Source organism: Zonotrichia albicollis, chromosome 14, assembly GCF_047830755.1.
Source record: "Zonotrichia albicollis isolate bZonAlb1 chromosome 14, bZonAlb1.hap1, whole genome shotgun sequence".
NCBI classification, from domain to species: Eukaryota; Metazoa; Chordata; class Aves; order Passeriformes; family Passerellidae; genus Zonotrichia; species Zonotrichia albicollis.
In genome coordinates this window covers 4,197,115-4,216,596 of record NC_133832.1, presented here as the reverse complement: position 1 = coordinate 4,216,596, position 19,482 = coordinate 4,197,115, and the positions used below count along the sequence as shown (strand labels likewise).

The following is a 19,482-nucleotide window of genomic DNA, read 5'->3' as shown; positions in this document are numbered from 1 at the left end:
TTGTGCTGGGCTGAGGATATCTTTGGGGAGTAAATTAAAATGAAATTACACTTACTTAGACTTTTCTGTGCAGGAATAATTGCATTCATGTGGTGAATTTTATTTACCAACACTTCTAGAGGGTTGCTATTTTCTGTTGTAGCCAAGATGTGATGAATATTTTGGGGCTGTTTTTGTTGTTTGGGCTTTTTTCCACAGCCAGATGTTGTTCAGCTCTTGCTCAGATTTGGGTGATCAGCTTCACTGGAGGCAAGCAGGACTGTGAGATGTCATTTTTTTATTGAAATACCAATAAAGTCTCCATAGAATCAGAGCCTTTAAGTACTCCTCTGACCTCTGACAGCCCTTGAGAAGTCTGTGCTGAACTTGTTTTTTAAAAACTCTAAAATGTCAGATCTGTTGCTGTTCATAAATGTTTATTATCAATAGGCAGCTGGAAATGTTACATCTGAAAAGGTAGAAACACCTTGATTTTTCAATAGGCTTACATTTTTTGGGAAAAAAATTAAATGCTTTTTATTTTTTTTTTTCAGTTTACAGTTAAGCTAAAAATACACATAAAATAAATAATTTCATTTGTTATGTACATAGTTTCATTTTGTACAGGTTATACGAGGGTCTGACATGGAGTCTGCACTAGGGGTGGAAGAGATGCAAGTAGAAAAGTACATAAAACTAAGCATCTGTTTTTGCTTTTTGCTCTTGCCCTTGTCTCCAGGGGTGGCTATTACCACTCAACTGGCAGATTCTGAGGTCCCCATTCTGTCTTTGCATACACAAAATTCTTACAACATGTAAAAGCTCTTTTGCCTGAAAAAGGCCTTGGAGTTTTTGAGCAAAACTGAAATAAAGAAGAAGGGGGTGGGAGGATGGGAAAAAAGCCTCACTTTTTTTTTATTCCATGAAATAAAATGGCATTCTAAAATATGCTTGGGTGTGAAGGCTGTTTCTGTGGTTGCTTTTTTTTATTAATGAAGATTTAATTTGACAATAAAACTTGATTGCTAAAAAAACTTCAGAGTCAGCCCAGGTCTCCAGGGCTCCCATATAGAAAACAGAATACTCAAGCATCTGCTACTGTCTTTTGTTTCTCAAAATCCTTAGCCCTGTAGCTCCCAGACCTGCCTTATAAACACCTTCAGGAGTTTTTAAATAACTATACAATAGCCAGAAAAAATAGCTAAGACCCAAAAGTGCCCCCTTGCTGAAAAACAGCTATTTATAGTCAAAAGGCCTCACTCTGCTGGCTAAAGGTATCACAGTGTTCTGTCAGCTCCTCCTGGGGCACCTCTGAGCCCTGGGCACAGCATCTCTGCTGCCTCAGGGGTGCTGCTGATGTGGGAATGCTTCCAATGGGATGGGAAAGGAAAAAAAATTCCCCCAAACAATCCCCAAAGCAGGCTGTGCTGAGTGGGGATGGGGACGGGCTGCACTGGTGTCCCATGGGTGGCACTGGTGGAGAAGGGGCTGGCAGGGCACAGAGGGTGGGACTGAGTCTCCAGGGATCCCTTCCAGCCCAAAGCAGGATTCTGTATGGGAGGAATGAACTAGATGTGAAACTCTGGGTGGTGTGAGCTCTATTGCTGTTCTGCTTGGGGGTTTCGTTTTGCTTTCCACACCTTTTAAAAAAAAAAAAAAAAACCCAGAGCAGGTCAAAATGTTTCCCTGAAGCACAAAAATGCTATCAAAGGTTTGGATGATGAGGATCAAATGCTTTTTACTTTTTAAGTGTACTTCTTTAGATGAAACATGTTTTCTTTTTAGAACAATGGTTCTTGGTCATGAATTGCCTCCAGAGCAGTTGTTGGTCTGAGTGGAGGCAGTTTCATGAATAGTATAGAAATTACTCTTTTTGTAAAAAGGGCCTGAAATGGGGAAAAAAGTGTGAAAATTAAATTTAATCAAATTATAAATGTTTAGGAAATAAGCTGATGTGGCTAGCCCAGAGTATTCTCTATCTCCTCCAAAAAAAATCCAGTGAGGAAGTGACTTTACAGCTGTTTCAAGTCACACATTCACTGAAAACTGCAGGTTCTGTTGGGGGGCACTTTATTTTAGATGCTTCTCCAGAGACTGGATTCCTCATCCACCACAGTCTTGCTGACTCCAATTAATTTCACCATGACATTAATTAGAGTGCCTGGTGCTTGCAGCGCCCCTGGGAAGGTGTGAGCAGCCCTGGCCCCTCTCTCAGCTGGGGCTGGAAATGCTCCTTGGGGGAAGAGGGGCAGGGCACCCATCCCAAAACCACCTCCAGGAGGGTTCAGTTAAACCCAGCCCTCATTCACTGCAGGCTGGGGTGGTTTTGATGGATTTTTGCCATTCTGTGGTGGAATTGCAGCAGAGGTGAGAGGGGGTCCTGATCCCTTGGGAATCAGCCTTGGAGGATGCACAGAGCTTTGTCTGCCTGTGGGACAGGGGTGGGCACTGCAGGAGGAGCTGACTGCTTAAAGGAGAGTTCAACCAGCACTGAGCTCCTCCTGGTTAACTGAAATGTGCTTTTCTTTGGGATTTGGGCCCTTTGGAAAGGAAAGGAGCAACACCAAAGCGAAGGGAAGGGGGACAAACACGTCATGGTGTGAGAGCAGTGAGTGCTTGGGTGGTTTCCAGCACCCCAGAGGTGATCCAGATCCTTGCTTACACTGCTGTCACTGCGCAGATATCCCTGTCAATGACATCCAGGTCCCCAGGGCAGGGACCTGCAGGTGCTCCTGTCCCTGGCAGGGAGCTCAGAGTGCTCAGAGGGCCCTTGCCCTGCCAGTCCCCTCTTAGAGCTCCGCTTGCTCAAGCCAAAGCCCTTTATCCCGAGTGAACGCTGAAGAAAACACATTGCACAGAGAAATCTGGGTGAGGAGCCCCTCCAGGGATGCAGGGACAGTGTCCAGCTGTCCAGGCTCCCCCAGCAGCCAGTGCTGGCCATTTTTTGCTGCCTGGGTGGGTGCCCAGAGCTGCTGTCCCGTCCCCTGGGGCAGAGCAGGCAGCAGGGCCACCCTGCTCCAGTCCCAGCCTCCCTGTGCCCTCCTTGTGAGCTGCCCTGCCAGTGATGGGGTGAGAGGTGATGGTCACAGAGGCGATGATGTGAAATTTCCCTATAGCCCTACCCTGGTGTGCAGTGCTGAGCTGCCTGTGGAGCCCCCCGTGCTTAGAATCCTGTTGTACCAACCAATTTTAACCTCTTTCAAAGGTAAGGGTTTATAGTCATACATTAATATATTTATTTAAATACTCTTAATATTTACAGTGGCTGCTTCTGCTAAAAATCATTTTACAGGGGCTGTCAGGAAACGGGTGGAACACAAATACAGGAAGGTGACATTTGGGGTGAGGCATAAATCACAAAAGCAAAGGTGGCAGAATTTAGGCTTCCAGGGTATGCTGCTCCTGCTCTCTGTCTACTGCAGAAGTCCCCTAAATTCCCTTCATGGGGAAACCATGCGAGTTTCCTACATGGAAAATTATCATAACAGACATAACAGTAAAATCCTAACCTGAATTAGTTGTAAGAAAATAAAAGTACCTACTACTGCTACCAGTGTTACCTACGTACTGTATATAGCGCCTTTAAATTGCAAAGTGCTTCTAAACACTGAACTAACCCCCCCTGCGAGGTAGGTGAGTATTATTATCCCTATTTTACAGATGGGGAAACTGAGGCATTCCAGAGGCTGAGTGACTTGCCCAAGGTCACAGGGGAGGCAGAGGCAGAGCAGGGAGTGGAGCTGAGCTCCCTCCTGGCTCTGAACCTGCCCATGCTTCCTCTGAGGGGACACGGGTACAAACACAGCACTATTTACATATTTACCAGCAAGCGAGCCATGTACAAATGCAGTTATCCAAATAACCTGCACTGGTAATTCAGTTAATTTCTTGTTTCTTGAAGCAATTTAGGTAATCTCTGACCTGAGTACAAACACCTCCCAGCTCTATTAAATTCTTAACCCTGGATGTTATTTGTTAACTTTTTCATTGGTGGTGATGCCCCATCCCTGGAGGTGTCCAAGGACAGGGCTTGGAGCAACCTGGCCTTGTGGAAGGTGTCCCTGCCCATGGCAGGAGGGCTGGAAAAAGAACTTTAAGGTCCCTTCCAACCCAAACCATTCCATAATTCCATGACCATTTGCACGTGTGCTGCTTTACAAAGCCAGGTGAAAATGACACTGGGATGGAAGGTGAGAAAAAATGCAACTTCAAGAGCAAGAAACCTAAGAAAGGGCAAATGGTTGAAAAATCTCTGTTATTCCTCACTGCAAACTCCTTGCATACATACAAGGGTCCTTCTTGAAGCCCACAGAATAAAGGCCAGGTGTGAACCAGCTGAGGCAAGGAAAATTTTAACTCCTCAAGTGTTCCATCAGCTCCTACCCTGACCCAAGACAGCACAGGGGTCATTCACTGATTTCTCTGCAGGAAAGAACAACTTTCACTAAAACACGCTTTCATTTTTGAGCAACTGAAAGCAGAAAAATACTGGTGCAGTCCCAAATACTGTGCCGCAAGTGAATTAAGCAATACCTGGGTGAGGTTTTTTTTATCAAATGTATTTTTCAGAAGCTACTTCAATTTCTCTCCCCTGAAGCTCCTGTTTTAGCATAATAATAATTCACCAGGTGATCCAAAGTCTATTGCTATCAACAGGGATGCATAGATGCAATCAAAGAGAATTTTGCCTTTTGGGGGGACCAATTTGAGTTTTTCAAATTCCTGGACACGTGTATTAATCACAGCCAAATCAAATATTGGTGTTGAATTCCAGTGTCAGCTCAGACTCGTTCATAGTTGGGAGCAAGGATTTCAGTCATGAAAAAAGCCCAGGGCAGCCCCAACCAGGGGACCAGAGAGCATCTCCCAATCCAGATCTGCCATCCACAGCCATGGGACAGCTCCCAGCCCTGCCCTTTCGGCACCAGCAGGGCAACCTGCCTCACACAGCCTGCAGGGAAGGGATTTTTGCATTTTTGGGGGCAGCACTGCTGAGTTAATCCCGTCTCTTTGTGCTGTTTGTACCTGGTGATGCATTGCAGTGACACCGTGTGAGCGTCACCAGCGCTGGGTGCTTGCTCTCACTGAGCACTTCAAAGCCTTTCTGCTGTCCAAGGACACAAACCCAGCTTCTGGCCCAATTTGATGTAATCTGCATAACTGTACTTGAATTGTTTTAATTCCTCCTCCTTACCCAGGAAATGCCACAAAGATTCTCTGGCCCCACATCAAGCAGAGTTCCCAGACTGCAGAGTGAGTTAGGTGAGGCACCAAAGGACCCAAATTCACCCCCCTGCATCCCTGCAGCAGCTCCTGCTCGTGTTTATCCTTGCAGAAATGTGCTCAGTTTGGTTTCCTGACCTGTGGGGCTTTTATTGTGACCACTGCCTTGGTGGGTTCTGCCCGTGGCTCTGCCCCATCCGTGGATTTTCTCCCCCAGCCAGGGGTGCCTGATTTCCTGAGGGAATGATCAGCAAGCTGCTCCCCGTCAGGTTTTGCAATTATCCTTGTGTACCACCAATGTCAGTTTGCTCAGCCTTCCATGAGGGAAGAGGAAATGCAGTTTTCAAAGACAACCCTAACCCTGCAATTAGCGTGAAAGCCCGAAATCTGTTGATACAAAAATGCCTTTCACTCTGCCTTAACTAACACATCCAGAGGCTTAAATATTTGGGGTTTTACACTGCCTGCTGAGAACAAGACTGCTGTCATCATAAGCAAGGAATACAGAAATGGCTTGGAGTCTCTGCTCCTTGCTGCTGGTTTATTCCAACACCACAGAGGAGCCACAGAGTCTGCACTGAACACTGAACACTGCCCTGGGTCTGCACTGAGCACTGCCCTGGGTTTGGGGTGCTTTCTCTCTCTGTTCCACTTGCTGGGTGAAGCTGCGCAAGTGCCCAAGGGAAAAACTCCACAATGGGGAGTTTTCCCCCAAAAAAGAAGGGAGGCAGGGTTAAAATTCAGGCAAAGCTGTAGGTATTCCAGCATCTCCCATCCCCCTGACCCCCCATGCTCCCAGCAGAGCTGCTCCTGCCCCTGCTGATGGAGTCTGACCCGCTCCAGGGGCAGGTATGGATTTTCCAGCATTCTGTTCCTCCAGAGGCAATTCACAACCCAGCTCCCAGGTGAGGTGAGTGCTGGCAGCCACCCTGGGGAAATGCTGGAGCTCCACAGCCCCTCCTGGGAGCAGAGCCCTGCAGGAATGGGCAGGAATGGGGACAGGAATGGGGCAGGAATGGGACAGGAATGGGGAAAGGAATGGGGGCAGGAATGGGACAGGAATGGGGCAGGAATGGGGACAGGAATGGGGGCAGGAATGGGAACAGGAATGGGACAGGAATGGGGGCAGGAATGGGGAAAGGAATGGGGACAGGAATGGGACAGAAATGGGGGTAGGAATGGGAACACGAATGGGACGGGGATGGAGACAGGAATGGGGGCAGGAATGAGAACGGGAATGGGGGCAGGAATGGGACAGGAATGGGACAGGAATGGGGCAGGAATGGGGACAGGAATGGGGGCAGGAATGGGACAGGGATGGAGACAGGAATGGGACAGGGATGGGGACAGGAATGGGACAGGAATGGGGCAGGAATGGGGGCAAGAATGGGGATAGGAATGGGACAGGAATGGGGGCAGGAATGGGACAGGAATGGGGGCAAGAATGGGGATAGGAATGGGACAGGAATGGGACAGGAATGGGACAGGGATGGGGATAGGAATGGGGATAGGAATGGGAACATGAATGGGACAGGAATGGGACAGGAATGGGACAGGAATGGGGACAGGAATGGGGGCAGGAATGGGAACATGAATGGGACAGGAATGGGACAGGAATGGGACAGGGATGGGGGCAGGAATGGGACAGGAATGGGGGCAGGAATGAACCCATTCCTGAGCTCCTGGGAAGCAGCTGACCAAGACCAGCTCTGAGGTGAGTGCCAATCATCTGTGCTTCTTAGCAACACTGCAGAATAAAGTTCAAGTATCCCATTGTTAAAAAACTAAAATAACACCCCCTAAAAAATCCCTGTTAAGAATTCAACCACCTTGCCCTTGATGGGTTTTTCTCCCCCCTTTGATGCTCCTTGGGACAGCAGCAGTGACAGTGCTCTGTCCAGACACCATCACAGCTGAGGAAAAAAAAGATAATAAAAATATCACCTCCTGGCACACTCCTTTTTGTTGCACCTCAGAGAAGGACCTGCAGAGCTGTTCCATGCTGCTCAGGCTGCTTTTCAGACCTGCAGCTCAGGGGCCCAGGGAAGATGCTCTCCCTCAGGAGATGGATATCCCCTGGCACCCAACAGAGAGGCAGCAAAAAGCGAACGCAGCCCTGGAAGTAAAATTAGGAATTGCAAAATAAGGGCAAGGCTTAGAGCTGGGTTTTGGTTCAGCCCATTAGAAACTACTCTGAGGGTCGTATTTCAAGCAGCCAGGGTTGTTTTGGGTTGTTTTCATTTTATCTACACAGGAGTTGGAGGCAAGGCCAGGTGCTGGCTCCCACTGTCAGCCTAATTGGAAAGTCCTTCTGCTCCCCAAAAGGGAAATTAGGTAAATAAACAAATATGTTAGCAACAAAAACATGTTCCAGGTGGATGATCAAAGAGGTTTCATATTCAGTAATACTTTACAATATTAATATAGTGGCCTGAAAAAACAAGCACAACCAAAAGAAGTCATATTGCTTAAAGGAAAACAAAAACACCGGTTATAGGTCAAAACCCTTTTAAAAAAACATTTTCAGTGTGATTCTCAGCCTCCTGCTGAGCAGCTGTTTGTGTTGATGAGGAACACTGAGCAGGATGCAGAGCCAATGGTGCTGGACAGCAGCACTGAACCCAGCTGGGGTGGGATGATGATGGGAGCACTGGAGAAATCCTTTCCTCAGCCACCTGCATGCCTCAGGTCTGTGGGGTTTGGAGACTAAGACTGCATCCAGAGGGATTCCTGTGGTTTATGGCAACCTTATAAATGGTGAAACCATTCGTTTAGTATTAGTGAGTGTAAAAAAGAAGTAAATTAAAAAAGGTGCAGATGGCTACAAAATAAGTAGGTATAAGGCTATAACATAAGTAGGTTTACTTTTTTTTTCACCTGTGGACAGAAAGGAAACAGTGATGCTGAACCAGATGAGAGCAAACAATTACCAATACTTGGCTGAGTTTTGCAGCGAGAGTGAAGAGAGCTTTGCTCAGAGCCGGGTGGTAACATGATCCTCCTGCCCATCTTTCCACTGGTTTATAAACAAGTCACAGGCCTCTCCCCAGGAATCAAACACATCCTCTGACGAGTCTATGAGTTTGGAGTTAGAGGAACAGATACTGGAAGCACAGTGAAGGGAACTGGTACAAACCACAGGGCACTCCTTGCTCTGTCCTGTGAGTCTCGTGTTCCCACTGTAGGCCACCTCATTGAGGTTAATTTCACTTTTGGAACAATTCTCTTCTCTCTCTCTGTCCATGGGAGAATATTTAATGTCTTTCCACATGTAGTGTGGCTGGATGATGCCGTCTGAGATGGTGTACATGGGTTCTGAGCTGGGCTCGGGAACGTGGCCATTCATCTTGGAGAAGAGCAGGCCCAGCCTCTTGAAGGATTCCTTCTTGGAGCTGGAGAGTCTCTGCACGCGGTTCCCGTTGCGCACGAACGAGCGCTTGCTGATCCCGTTGCTTTTTGGCTTCTCCTCCACCATGTTCATCCCAGACATGGTTTTAATCAGGGCAGACACGTTGAAGTCCTTCTTCTTGTTGGCTACATTGAAGGACACGCTCTTGGCTCTGGGTTTTTCCGCAGCATTGTCCTCGTTTGTCTCCTCCTTTTGGGACACCTCTGTGCTGCTGGTAGAGTAACTTCTCCTCTGGGGCTTCCTGTTGCCCAAGAGGTCAAGAACTTCATAGCGAAAGCTCGAGATGTCCTGTTTTAATTCCTGGGGCAAGAGGAGACAGGAGTTACCCCAGCAGCCTAATCTGACATGAAGGAATGACCACATTCCCTCGGGAGGGCTCAGCTGTGCCAGTGGCTGGTACCAAAACACTCAAGAACATCACACCCACGTCCAGTGTCACAGAATTGGGGACCTCACAAGGCTTTTGTCTCCAAAAGTTGGGGACTAGCCCTGTTGATCAACCCCCTCTGCACACCCCAAAAATTCAGATAAAAGAGTTACAGAACAGGGAAAATTGCTGAAATATGGCAGGAATCCTTTCTGGCTGATAGGCCAAATTTTACATTTGTTGGTGAGTAATCTTAATATCCACCAACCCCAACCCATCCTTTGGCTCTGTCTGCATTAGGATTGGGAATGTGATGTTGACTCAAGTCACATATTTCACTCCTACTCTTTTCCAATGCTTTTGTCTGCATAGCACATTGTATATTAAAATACGGGAGGTGGTCATATAGGAAGACACTCAATAATAACTCACTTTGCCCACAAAACCCCACATTCCCAGCTCCTATGTCACAATCCTATTTCCACACATCACAAATCACCCTAACGAGTTAGTGAAAACTCTGCAAGGGGCTGTTTGAATTAATAAAACAAATTATTATTGAGGAATAATAAATTACCTTGAAGTTTTCTTCAGTTAAACCTTCGTTGGTTTTGGAAGTTCTTATCATTGCAGCGACATATCTTTTCACAAGATTTCTTATCACTTCCTGGAATAGGAAACAGTCCAAGTGATTCAATTGCTGGATCAGCCCAAACTCTGTTCTTGCTGTGTTTCCCTGAGCTCTGGCCAACAGCAGCTGTCCTGACTCTGCTGGTTAAAAACCACTCACCACCAGAAACAAAATGCTTCCTTTTAAGCAGAGCAAACCTTGGGAAGGGGTGATACAGCTTCCATCTTATGGATGCTCAGTTTTTAACTGTTAACTCAGTTTTAAAGGCAAAGCAGTTGCTTTGTGCTGGGGCTTGTAAATGTGCAAGTCATGGAGAAAAAAAATTCTAGGAGTGCTCTCTCCAAGCAGTTCTTGGATGTGCTCTTTAATCTCAGCTGCTGAAAGGTTTTACAGTTACCAATCTCATGTGCACACTGCATATCGTGATGGGCTAAATTTGGCATCTGAAGGTGGTTTATCAAGTATTTGAAGCCAAGGAGGGTGTGTTAGCAATAAGTAATGTGAAAAACAGCCAGGATCCCATGGGTCAGTGGACATTCACCTCAAACCACATCTGCAGCTGCCTGAGAGATCCCCAAGGGCAGAAACTCTTTTAAGGGTGGCTGCACCATCTGTGGGCAGCAAGGAAGGGCCAAATCACACTCTCAGTGGCTTCTCCAGGGACTCTCACTCCTCTGTGTCACCTGTCCGCTACACCCCATGTTTTTGGTTGGATGAGCTCCATTTTGCTCCGCTCATGTCCCTCTCTGATGGCTTCACAGAAGCAAACTGGTGCTTTGAGCTTGCACATTTATGTGTGCTGGCCAAAACACACCCAGCTGTTTGTGCCTGTTGTGTGCAGGGAAGAGACTGCTCCAAACCTGCCCTGCATCTCCCCCCCTTCACAAACAATCTGAGCAACACCAAGCCAAAGATGGTGTCTGCAACAAGGCTTTGATGGGAGTTTCTCAGAGATCCCAATGTCGCAGCCCTAAGCTGTGCTGTGAAGTCAGAAAGCTCCATATGCCAGTTGTCAGAGGTGACTAATTATGTTAACCACCAACTTCTGATAAAAGTGCTCTTCAGAAAGCAGGAGATGTCTTAAGTAAGACAAATTACTAATGGCTTTTGGCAGTGGAGGCTAATGTACCACCTAACATTTTGGAGAATTTTTTTCCTTCCAGCATGCTGGCATAATACATCCCACTGAATTCAAGGGCTGAAGCTGCTGTTTTTAATGAAGTTTCATCCTTCTGTAGGTTGAGTTTAATGAGTACTTGATGACAGGCAGGCTGAGAATAAACAAACCAGCAAGATTCAATACAGGAATCATTCCTCCTTCCCGAGCTGTCCCTAACAAAAGAATACCCCAACCACAGTCTGAGTTAGGGGTGCTTTACAAAAAAGAGCAAGAGAGGAACAACACAGGAGTGTAAAAATGCTGCAGAAATAGTTTTAATCAGGATGTCCTGACAGCCTGATGGCAATGGGTATGTGACCTTGACTTCAGCAGCCACACTGATACCTCCAAGTTTTCCACTATTCCAGAGGGGCTGAAAGGCAAGGACAGATTTACTGAACCATCCACCTCCAACGAGGAAATGCTTTAATCCATGATAAGCTAAATCCTCTTAGAGGACCTACACTTATCAACATATATTCTGGAAACAAGCAAGAACTGAAGTATTGGAAATTGAGGAGGAGAAAGAAACAGCAAGTAAAAACTTTGTGCCCAAAAGTTTACCTGGTAATGTTGATTCTGAATCAGGTTGTCAGCGTGACGTTCCTGGAAAGAGAAAGGCACAGGGGTGTCATGGGGGTGTGTGTTCTATTGTCATCTATTAAAGGTGGGGCAGTTCTCTGCTGTTCCTGGGGCAGTTTTTTCTTTCTCTCTCCCCCAGCCAACCCTCCCTTCAGGAGATCTCTGCTGTCCATGGCCACTGAGTGTCCCTGCAGGGCTGATCCAATCCCAGCATCCCATGGGGAGATGCTCCGCCCAGGGGAGGAGCCAAGCATTCCTACCTGGATCCAATCTGAGCCTGGCACAGCACAGCAGCCTTTGCCCCCTGCATTGCCAGAGGAGCAGCTTTCTGCTGCCCTGCATGGCCAGAGGGAGCCCAGGCCCATCTGCAGCAGCCCTGGAGCTGCAGAGGAAAACTCCCCCCTTGTGCAGGATCCGTGCTGCAGCAGAGCCACAGCTGGCACTGCAGGAGGGCTGAGCCCCCATGGATGGGGCTGGGACACCCCCTGGCACACAGGGGGCAGGGCATGGTCTGGCTCTGGCAGTGGAGCTTTTTGTACTATTGCATTTGTATTTTAGTTTTCCTAGTAAATAACTGTTATTCCTATTCCCATATCTTTGCCTGAGAGCTTCTTACTTTCAAAATCATCATAATTCAGAGGGAGGGGGTTTACATTTTCCATTTCACAGGAGGCTCCTGCCTTCCTAAGCAGACACCTGTCTGTTCAAACCATCACAGCAAGTGATGATCCAGCAACCCTCTGCTGCTCCCTCACAACCCTGAATATCCCCAACACCCTCCAGAAACCAAGCATAAGCCCATGAGCTCCTTACTGTGAATGTTTTGAGGTTTTCGTGCCTCTTCTGTTCGTTGTCAGAGTCATCTCCTGGGCACAGCTGGTTGTGGATCCACTTGCAAAGGTACCAGACCGACTTGGGGCTGGGGACAATGTTGAAAGGAGGGGGCAGAGTGGCGCCTTCATCAAAGTAACTCATCCAGAGCTTCGTCCGCGCAAACTTCCACTCGATGTCTGCGTGGTCCTGTGGGAGGAGGGCAGAGACCATCAGCAGCTGTGGGCAGCTGTTCCTGGGGCCAGGCTGAGATGGGGAGGCGTGAAGGATTCCCCCAGCTGCAGGCAGAGCAGCATCACTCCTTACATCGCCCTCGCTGGGGGTGGGCGTCAAAAAATTGGTGTGAAATGTAGCTGGAGTGAAAAAATACCAACCACTGAGAGGCCAGAGCAGAGCAATACCCAGCAAGGAGAATCCTGTGTGCTAGAGACCAGAGGAGAGCAATACCCAGCAAGGAGAATTCCCTGTGCTAGAGGCCAGAGGAGAGCAATACCCAGCAAGGAGAATTCCCTGTGCTAGAGGCCAGCTTTATCCTTAAAGAGGTTGTGCTTATTAGCTCACCAATGCAAGAAGCAAGAAAACACATTTCTTATTTTGCTCTTTGCTAGCACTTTTATTATCACAAACCACTGTTCCTCATGTCTAAATCCCATGAATTCTCATATTCTTCCCTGGGAAAAAAGGTCTTCCATAGTGGTTTTTGATTTGTTTTTTACGGCCTCCATTAATTCTGCTCTTATAAGGAAATGACACATTTTATGTGCGCCATATTTTACATCCTGCCTCTGCATTATCCTTACAGAAGCCAGGAGACACTTTACTCTTAGGTTGGTGGGTTTTGTATTTATATTCTCACTATGATATCTTGCTGTGCCCTGGTGTTTTTCACCCCAACAAAGTGGAGGTGGGAAGTTAACACCACCATTTCACAGCTGCACAGACAGACACAGGCTCCATACAGACCCCAGGAAAGGAATGCTGAGCTATGGAAGAGACTGACCTTACAGACTTCAGAATAGCTGGGTTTGGGGACCAAAATTTAGTCAACTTTTAATGACAGTGGAGCCAACCCAGTAACACAGTGCATATTCCCTCCAACACCAGGGCAGAGGCAGCTCCCTGCAGCCAGAGATGCTGCAGAGACCCAAACCACATCTCGTGCTGCTCTGTGCTGGTTTTAAAGTAAAAAAAAAATGCCACTGCTTCGTAGGTTCTGCAGAAATTCTGACATTAGGCAGAAAAGGGGGGGAAATAATTAGTGCTGAACGCAGCTGACAGCAGCACACTGAGCAGAAGTGGTGTAGTGTGTGTTGTTACCTCTGCAGAGCAGCGCTAAGCTGATGGTTGTGACATTTCAGCATTTGCACGAACGGTGTCTGACACCAGATTAAACCAGAGCCACGGTGATTCAGCCTAAGCACAGCACAAGGTGGGAGAAAAGGACAATGCAGGAGTTTAATTTTCTGAGGAGATTTCAGCGAGGCTGGAACAAGCAGCTTATTGAGCGAGGGGTGCTGGGCTGCAGCTCTGGCAGGCAGGCACTGAAGTGTAGGACAGGGAGTTTAATAAAATATTGCTGAACATCTACCCAAAAAATTACTACACTGGCTCTCTGGCCATGCTCCAGCGCCCTGACACGGGTAAAATATGCTCACATTTTGACAGTGAGGTGCAGCTGAACTCCATTTTGGTAATGTATTCAAATTACGTGCAGCCCTGGATTTAGAATGGCTGTCTCGGTGGCCCAGGAGCACATTAATCTCTGCAGATGGTCTGAACCAGCCCAGAACATCATTGTCCCCTGCCAGTTTACCACAGGGGCTCTTTGCAAGCTCAGAGGTGCAGCCTGTCCTGCCCCTTTTTCCTCAAACACCATCACACCCCATAAACATGTGAGCTGCAGCATTGCTGTGAAGTGTCATGAGTTGATGCTGCTGGAAATGAAGTCCTGGGTAGTAAAAAAGGCAGTTTGAGCAGTGGGAATAACTGCCACCAAAGAGAGAGAGAGGAAGAGGGAGGCCAGGTGAGCCCAGAGGGACCAGGGAGGGAGGAGAGAAGGGGCCTGAGCTGCACTTTCTGTGCTTCACATGGATATAGAATGATTTATCATGGAAAAACCCTCTGAGATCATCAACTCCAGCCATTCCCCAAGGCTACCACCACTAACCCCAACCCCGAGTGCCACATCCACCCTCCTTTAAATCCCTCCAGGGATGGGGAACCACACCACTGCTCTGGGCAGCTGTGCCAGTGCTGGACAAATCTTTAGGAAAAGGAATTTCCCCTGATAGCCAAGCTAAACCTCCCCTGTTCTTTATTCAGTGGCAGCTGCACGTTGCTGGTCTGAGCATCTACAGCATTTTGTAGGGGAAGATCTGCACGAGCCCAGGGTTGGATTACACAGCCCTGCTGGGGCTGAGCAGGAACTAAACCTGGCAGCACTGCCTGGGGAGCTCTGGGCAAGGCAGGAGCTGAAGGACTGTGCAAAGACTTATTTTAGATAGAGATGGCTCTTTTGAGTTCATTGTCAGCACAGGAGTTGTCGGGATCTTTAGCTGGTCAGAATGACCCCAAGAAGAGTTGGAAAGTCTCTTTTCCCAGCCTGGCACTTGAAGAAGGAGTCAGGGCTCTTCATTTCTCGGTCTCAAGGCTGTTTATTGTATCTTATCTATAAAATATTTTTTCCTGTCCTGCCGAGGTCCATCCAGCAGGACAGTTCCAGGCACTCTGCCTGCCCCCAGGGCACTGATAAATAGTCTTCATACTAAAAACTACCTGTACAATGTTTACAGTTACTTCCCAATACCTATCACCTATGTTAGACAGTGAGCTTCTGCTCTAAACCAATCTGTGAGTGCCACCATCACAGCAGAAGATGGAGGCCAAGAAGAAGAAGGAGAAAGGCTGGACATGCCCAGTTCTCTCCATCTTGCCTCCTGAACCCTCATACCAGAAACCCCAAAATCTCCTTTTCCACCCCTGTAATAACTTCACTGTTATTGTACCTAAACTGTTGTGGCTTGCTGGTCTTCATCTAAGGTTGGTCATTTGCTCCATGGGTCATAATCAAACCCACAGGTGTTTTGGGCTCTGTGCCAGGGTCTCTGAGCCCCCTGGCAGGGTCCTGGCCATCCTGGACAGCAGAGGGATGTTCTGGGTCCTGACAAGGAGTAGGTGTGAATGTGCTGCCTTCCAGCCCGGCATGTTCTGTGATATTCTGTGATAAATCCACCCCTCCCCTCTACCAGAGCCCGTCAAAGGCCTGGTGTCAGTGTGGGATCAGGAGTTTCCTCCAGAACAGCATCAAAGTCCTGGGCTGGTGCAGTTTGGCACTGGATGCTGGATGCTGTTTGAAGAGGAAGGTAAAGCAAATCTCTACCTTGGGGATTGCAAATTTGTTTCTGGGAAAGGAAGGAAAAGGCTTAAAAAGTTTTTTGCACAAAGTGTGTGTGGTGTGGTGGGGGGGGGGGGGCTAACTTTTTGTGCTTTCATTTTTAAAATAGCTGGATGGGACGTTTCACCCCTGGAGTGTCCCAGGCCAGCCTGGGCAGGGCTTGGAGCAGCCTGCTCTCATGGAAGGCGTCCCTGCCCAAGGTGATCTCAACCCAAAGCATTCTGGATTCTGTGACTGCACAGGCTTTCCTAGGGCTGAGAGCTGTGGAGCTCAGCAAGGTTTTTCCCTTGGGAAGTTTGGAGGCTGCTCTGAACAAATCCCTGCTGATCTGGCTGTGCCTGTCCATGCTGCCTTCACCCCACCTGCATTTCTTCTTGTGCTGTCTCAGTCAACAAGTGCACCATAACCTCTCTGAAAAGACAGACCAGACCCTCTGTAAAAGCTCAAAGTGTCTTCTCTTCCCTTCTCTGTTCTGCTGCTGCAAATTCCCCAGAGTTTGCAAACGCAGCCTGTCTCAATTATTCACCTTGATGTTTTGTGAACCTGAGCAAATCAGATGAGAGCTCCTGGCAGCAGTTTTGTGTTGGAAATATACAGCAAAGAGACACTTCAATTTTACTGACAATGTCTTTGCGTGCCAGGAAACCACCATTTTCTTGGTTAGAGCTCTCCTTAGTGCTGTAAGTAATAAAATCCTCACACAAAGCTGCAGCTCCCTGAACTCTCCTCCCTGTGCTGAGCACCAAAAAAACACTTCAGTGTCTGTTCTGTAGCCAGTTCAAAGCTGGAGCACCTGGGATTTACAGCCAGGACATCAGTCCCTGCACTGGCCGGGAATGTGGCCCTGGTTTGGGATGTTTCCCCTGCTGGCCCCTGGGCAAGAGACACATTTTTGGGAGCTGCCTGAGTCTGAGCAGTGAGTGCAGCATCCTCCCAGCCCTGTGCTGCCTCATGCAGTGTTCTTAGATGACAACTCTTTGGGAACATTTATAATAAGCTCAAACCCCACATTCACCAGCTTTGCCAGCCTGACCTTGCTGCTTCAGGAATTTTCATCTAAGTTGGGATTTCAGTGTCCTCTCTTTGAGAGCTTCTGTCTCTCTCACCCTTGTTCTTGTCACCATTTCCTTTCAAGCACTGCTCAGCGTTTCAGCTATCAAACACTCCACACTTAAGAGGGCCGAGCCCTCAAGCTCAAAGAATCCATGAACTCAAAGAAAGCAGCACTGGCTCTGCTGTGAGGAAAAAAAACCTGTCTCACTTCCCAGCACAATGGGAATGTGTCATCCTGGCCACATAATCCTCTTGCAAATCTCTGCCATTTGAAGTGAGAATTAATCTCCCACAAAGATTTCCCTGTGGGATGGCTGAAGCCATTTTGCTGTAGCTGTTGCAAATATTTTCTAATTCAGTCAAAGTGATGTATTCACAGATGTGCCAGATTTTAAATGATTACCTGCTACACTAATTATCCATGGTAATTCAGACATTAATCTCCGTCCTCATCTCTGTGTAGAAAATGTGTTGTTTACAGTTTCTGAGATGTTTCCTATAAAGATTTCCATCACCTCTCCTCCTTGGGCCATGCAGGTTGGGTCACACTTTGCCAATGACAGCAGTGAGCCCTGACCCAGCTGTCTGGGAAGGTGCTGTCAGCTTTCTGCATGAGCTGGACACTTCTGCCACAGGCTCCAGGTTCCTTCAGCTCCCCAGGAGTTATTCCAGCTCCCTTGTACTGGGAATCTGCTGCAGGGAATCACTGTGGATTCCTCTTAGCACACAGGAGCTGAAGCTCATCCTATGGAAAGCCTGAGGCAAATCAAGGCATGGAGTCCCATCTCCTGGCTCTTAACAGCCCTGGAAGCTCTGGGATAGCCCCAAGTTTTGGTTGGCTCAGGGCTGAGATGGATTCTGGGCACCCTGTGGGTTTTGCAGGTGTCCCTGCACTCTGGGTCAGGCTGGTGCAGAGCTGTGGTTCAAGCCCTCAGCTCCCAGGGCAGGGTTAGATATTGAGATAAATTCCTTTATTTTGACGGTGGGCAGGCCCTGGCACAGGTGCCCTGAGCAGCTGTGGCTGCCCCTGGATCCCTGGCAGTGCCCAAGGCCAGGCTGGGCAGGGATTGGAGCAGCCTGGGACAGCGGGAGGTGTCCCTGTCACGGCATGGGGTGGAATAATGTCATCTTATTGCAGAAGTTCCATTCTTCTTGGTGATTTCTCATGGACAGCTCCTCACAGCACTGACTCCTTCTTCTTCACAGCACAGCCAAAAAACTCCATTTCTCTCCACGGTACAACCAACAAACTCCATCACTCTTCTCCACCACCTAACCCACTCTTTTGTAGCACCCATCTTCTCATTGGACACAGTTGTGGCCTGTTAAGGGCAGGCCTGTTCCTAATCTTTGGTGATTGGTACAGCTGCAACTCCTCAGGGGTGAGATGACCTTCTGCACTCTTTATTTTTTACATTCTATCCCTCCACAGAATAAGACGATCTTGGAGGTTCCCTTCCAACCCAAATCATTCCATGAATCTATGAAATCAAGCGCTGGGGTGATTTGATGCTCAGCAGCCAGGCATGTTGAGATCCTCAAGCTTTTCCACTGTTGAACAATGACAGGATGATCAGCTCCGTGATGCTCCATCTCCTCTGTGCCACTCAGAGGTGCCCAAGGGCTCCTGCCCCTTCCCCTGGGACTTCCTGGGATGCAAATCCTCCCCAGAGCCACTTGGAAGGAATAACCTACAAAGATCTCTGTCACAGACATCTTTTATAGAAAATCCTTTCCTTAGGGTTTTTCCTCCTGAGAAGCTGAGAGGCCTCAAAAACAAAATGTAAACAATGATTATCTGCTGCTGTGGAATGCAACAGGTGCAGCTGTGATTGGTCTCATGGGGTTGTTTCTAATTAATAACCAATCACAGCCCAGCTGGCTTAGACACAGAGCCCGAGCCACAAACCTTTGTTATCATTCCTTTCTATTCTTAGCTAGCCTTCTGATGAAACCTTTTCTTCTATTCTTTTAGTGTAGTTTTAATGTAATATATATCATAAAATAATAAATGAAGCCTTCTGAAACACGGAGTCAACATTCTCATCTCTTCCCTCATCCAAGAACCCCTGTGAACACAGTCACAGATCTCCACATCACCCTGGCTGGCACCAAAAGGGCTGTGTGAGCCTTTCTTGTGTTTCATTACACAAGAGGCAGTGGGCTGGGCTGGGATCAGGCTGCTGCCTGTCAGATGCAGATACAGATGGCTCTGGCAGTGCCCTGGGGACCAGGCTGTGGCTGAGTGCCTCTCGAGGAGGGCTGGGAAGCTTTCTGGCTGTGCCAGGAGTGCTGCAGTGATTTCTGCAGCAGGAGCAGCTCTCTGCTGCTGTCCCACCCCAGGAACAGCCACCAGCAGCAGCAGCCCCACAGGATCAGGATGTGCCCAAGCTGTGCTTTGCTCTGGGAAGGAAGGAGGAGATGGAACATTTACCTTGCAGGCTACTGAGCAAGGGAGGCTGGCTGCCCCAGAGGCACAGCAACTTCAAAGGTGCCTGTTCTGCTGTGTAATTAGCAGTGCTGCAAAGCCTGAGAGAAGTCATTAGGCTCTATTCAATAAATTTCTCTCTCCACGTGCCTCTTTATTGCTCTGTGCTAAACCCAGAGCAGGAAACTGCGCAGAAAATGCATCAGGGCTGGCTTTCAAGCACAAGAAAGATGCCCTTGTGTGTCCTGAAGAGAAAGCACTGCAGAAAGAGGGTCAGGAGAAATTTAATCTTTACAGAGCTCCACACAGGCAACTCTTGTGCTGTTTCAAAGCTGTTAATTTTGTAATATGTGTCAGGCAAACTGGAAATAACATCAGCAGGGCTCGGGGGTTCGGTGACAAGCTCAGAGAGGCAAGCAGCAAAAT

General features: G+C 48.0%; 1 protein-coding gene across 2 annotated transcripts in view; it reads right to left on the bottom strand.

The window, feature by feature from the left end:
- Positions 1-484: 484 nt before the first annotated feature.
- TRPC5 (transient receptor potential cation channel subfamily C member 5) overlaps positions 485-19,482 on the bottom strand; it is a 110,178-nt gene continuing 91,180 nt past the window's right edge. For both annotated transcript variants that reach the window (XM_074551861.1, XM_074551860.1), the window contains 4 exons: positions 12,164-12,370; positions 11,333-11,374; positions 9,556-9,645; positions 485-8,911 (listed from right to left, as the gene is read on the bottom strand). In XM_074551861.1, coding sequence (XP_074407962.1) covers positions 8,177-8,911; positions 9,556-9,645; positions 11,333-11,374; positions 12,164-12,370 — 1,074 coding nt within the window. In that variant the 3' untranslated portion in view covers positions 485-8,176. The remainder of the gene's footprint in view (positions 8,912-9,555; positions 9,646-11,332; positions 11,375-12,163; positions 12,371-19,482) is intronic.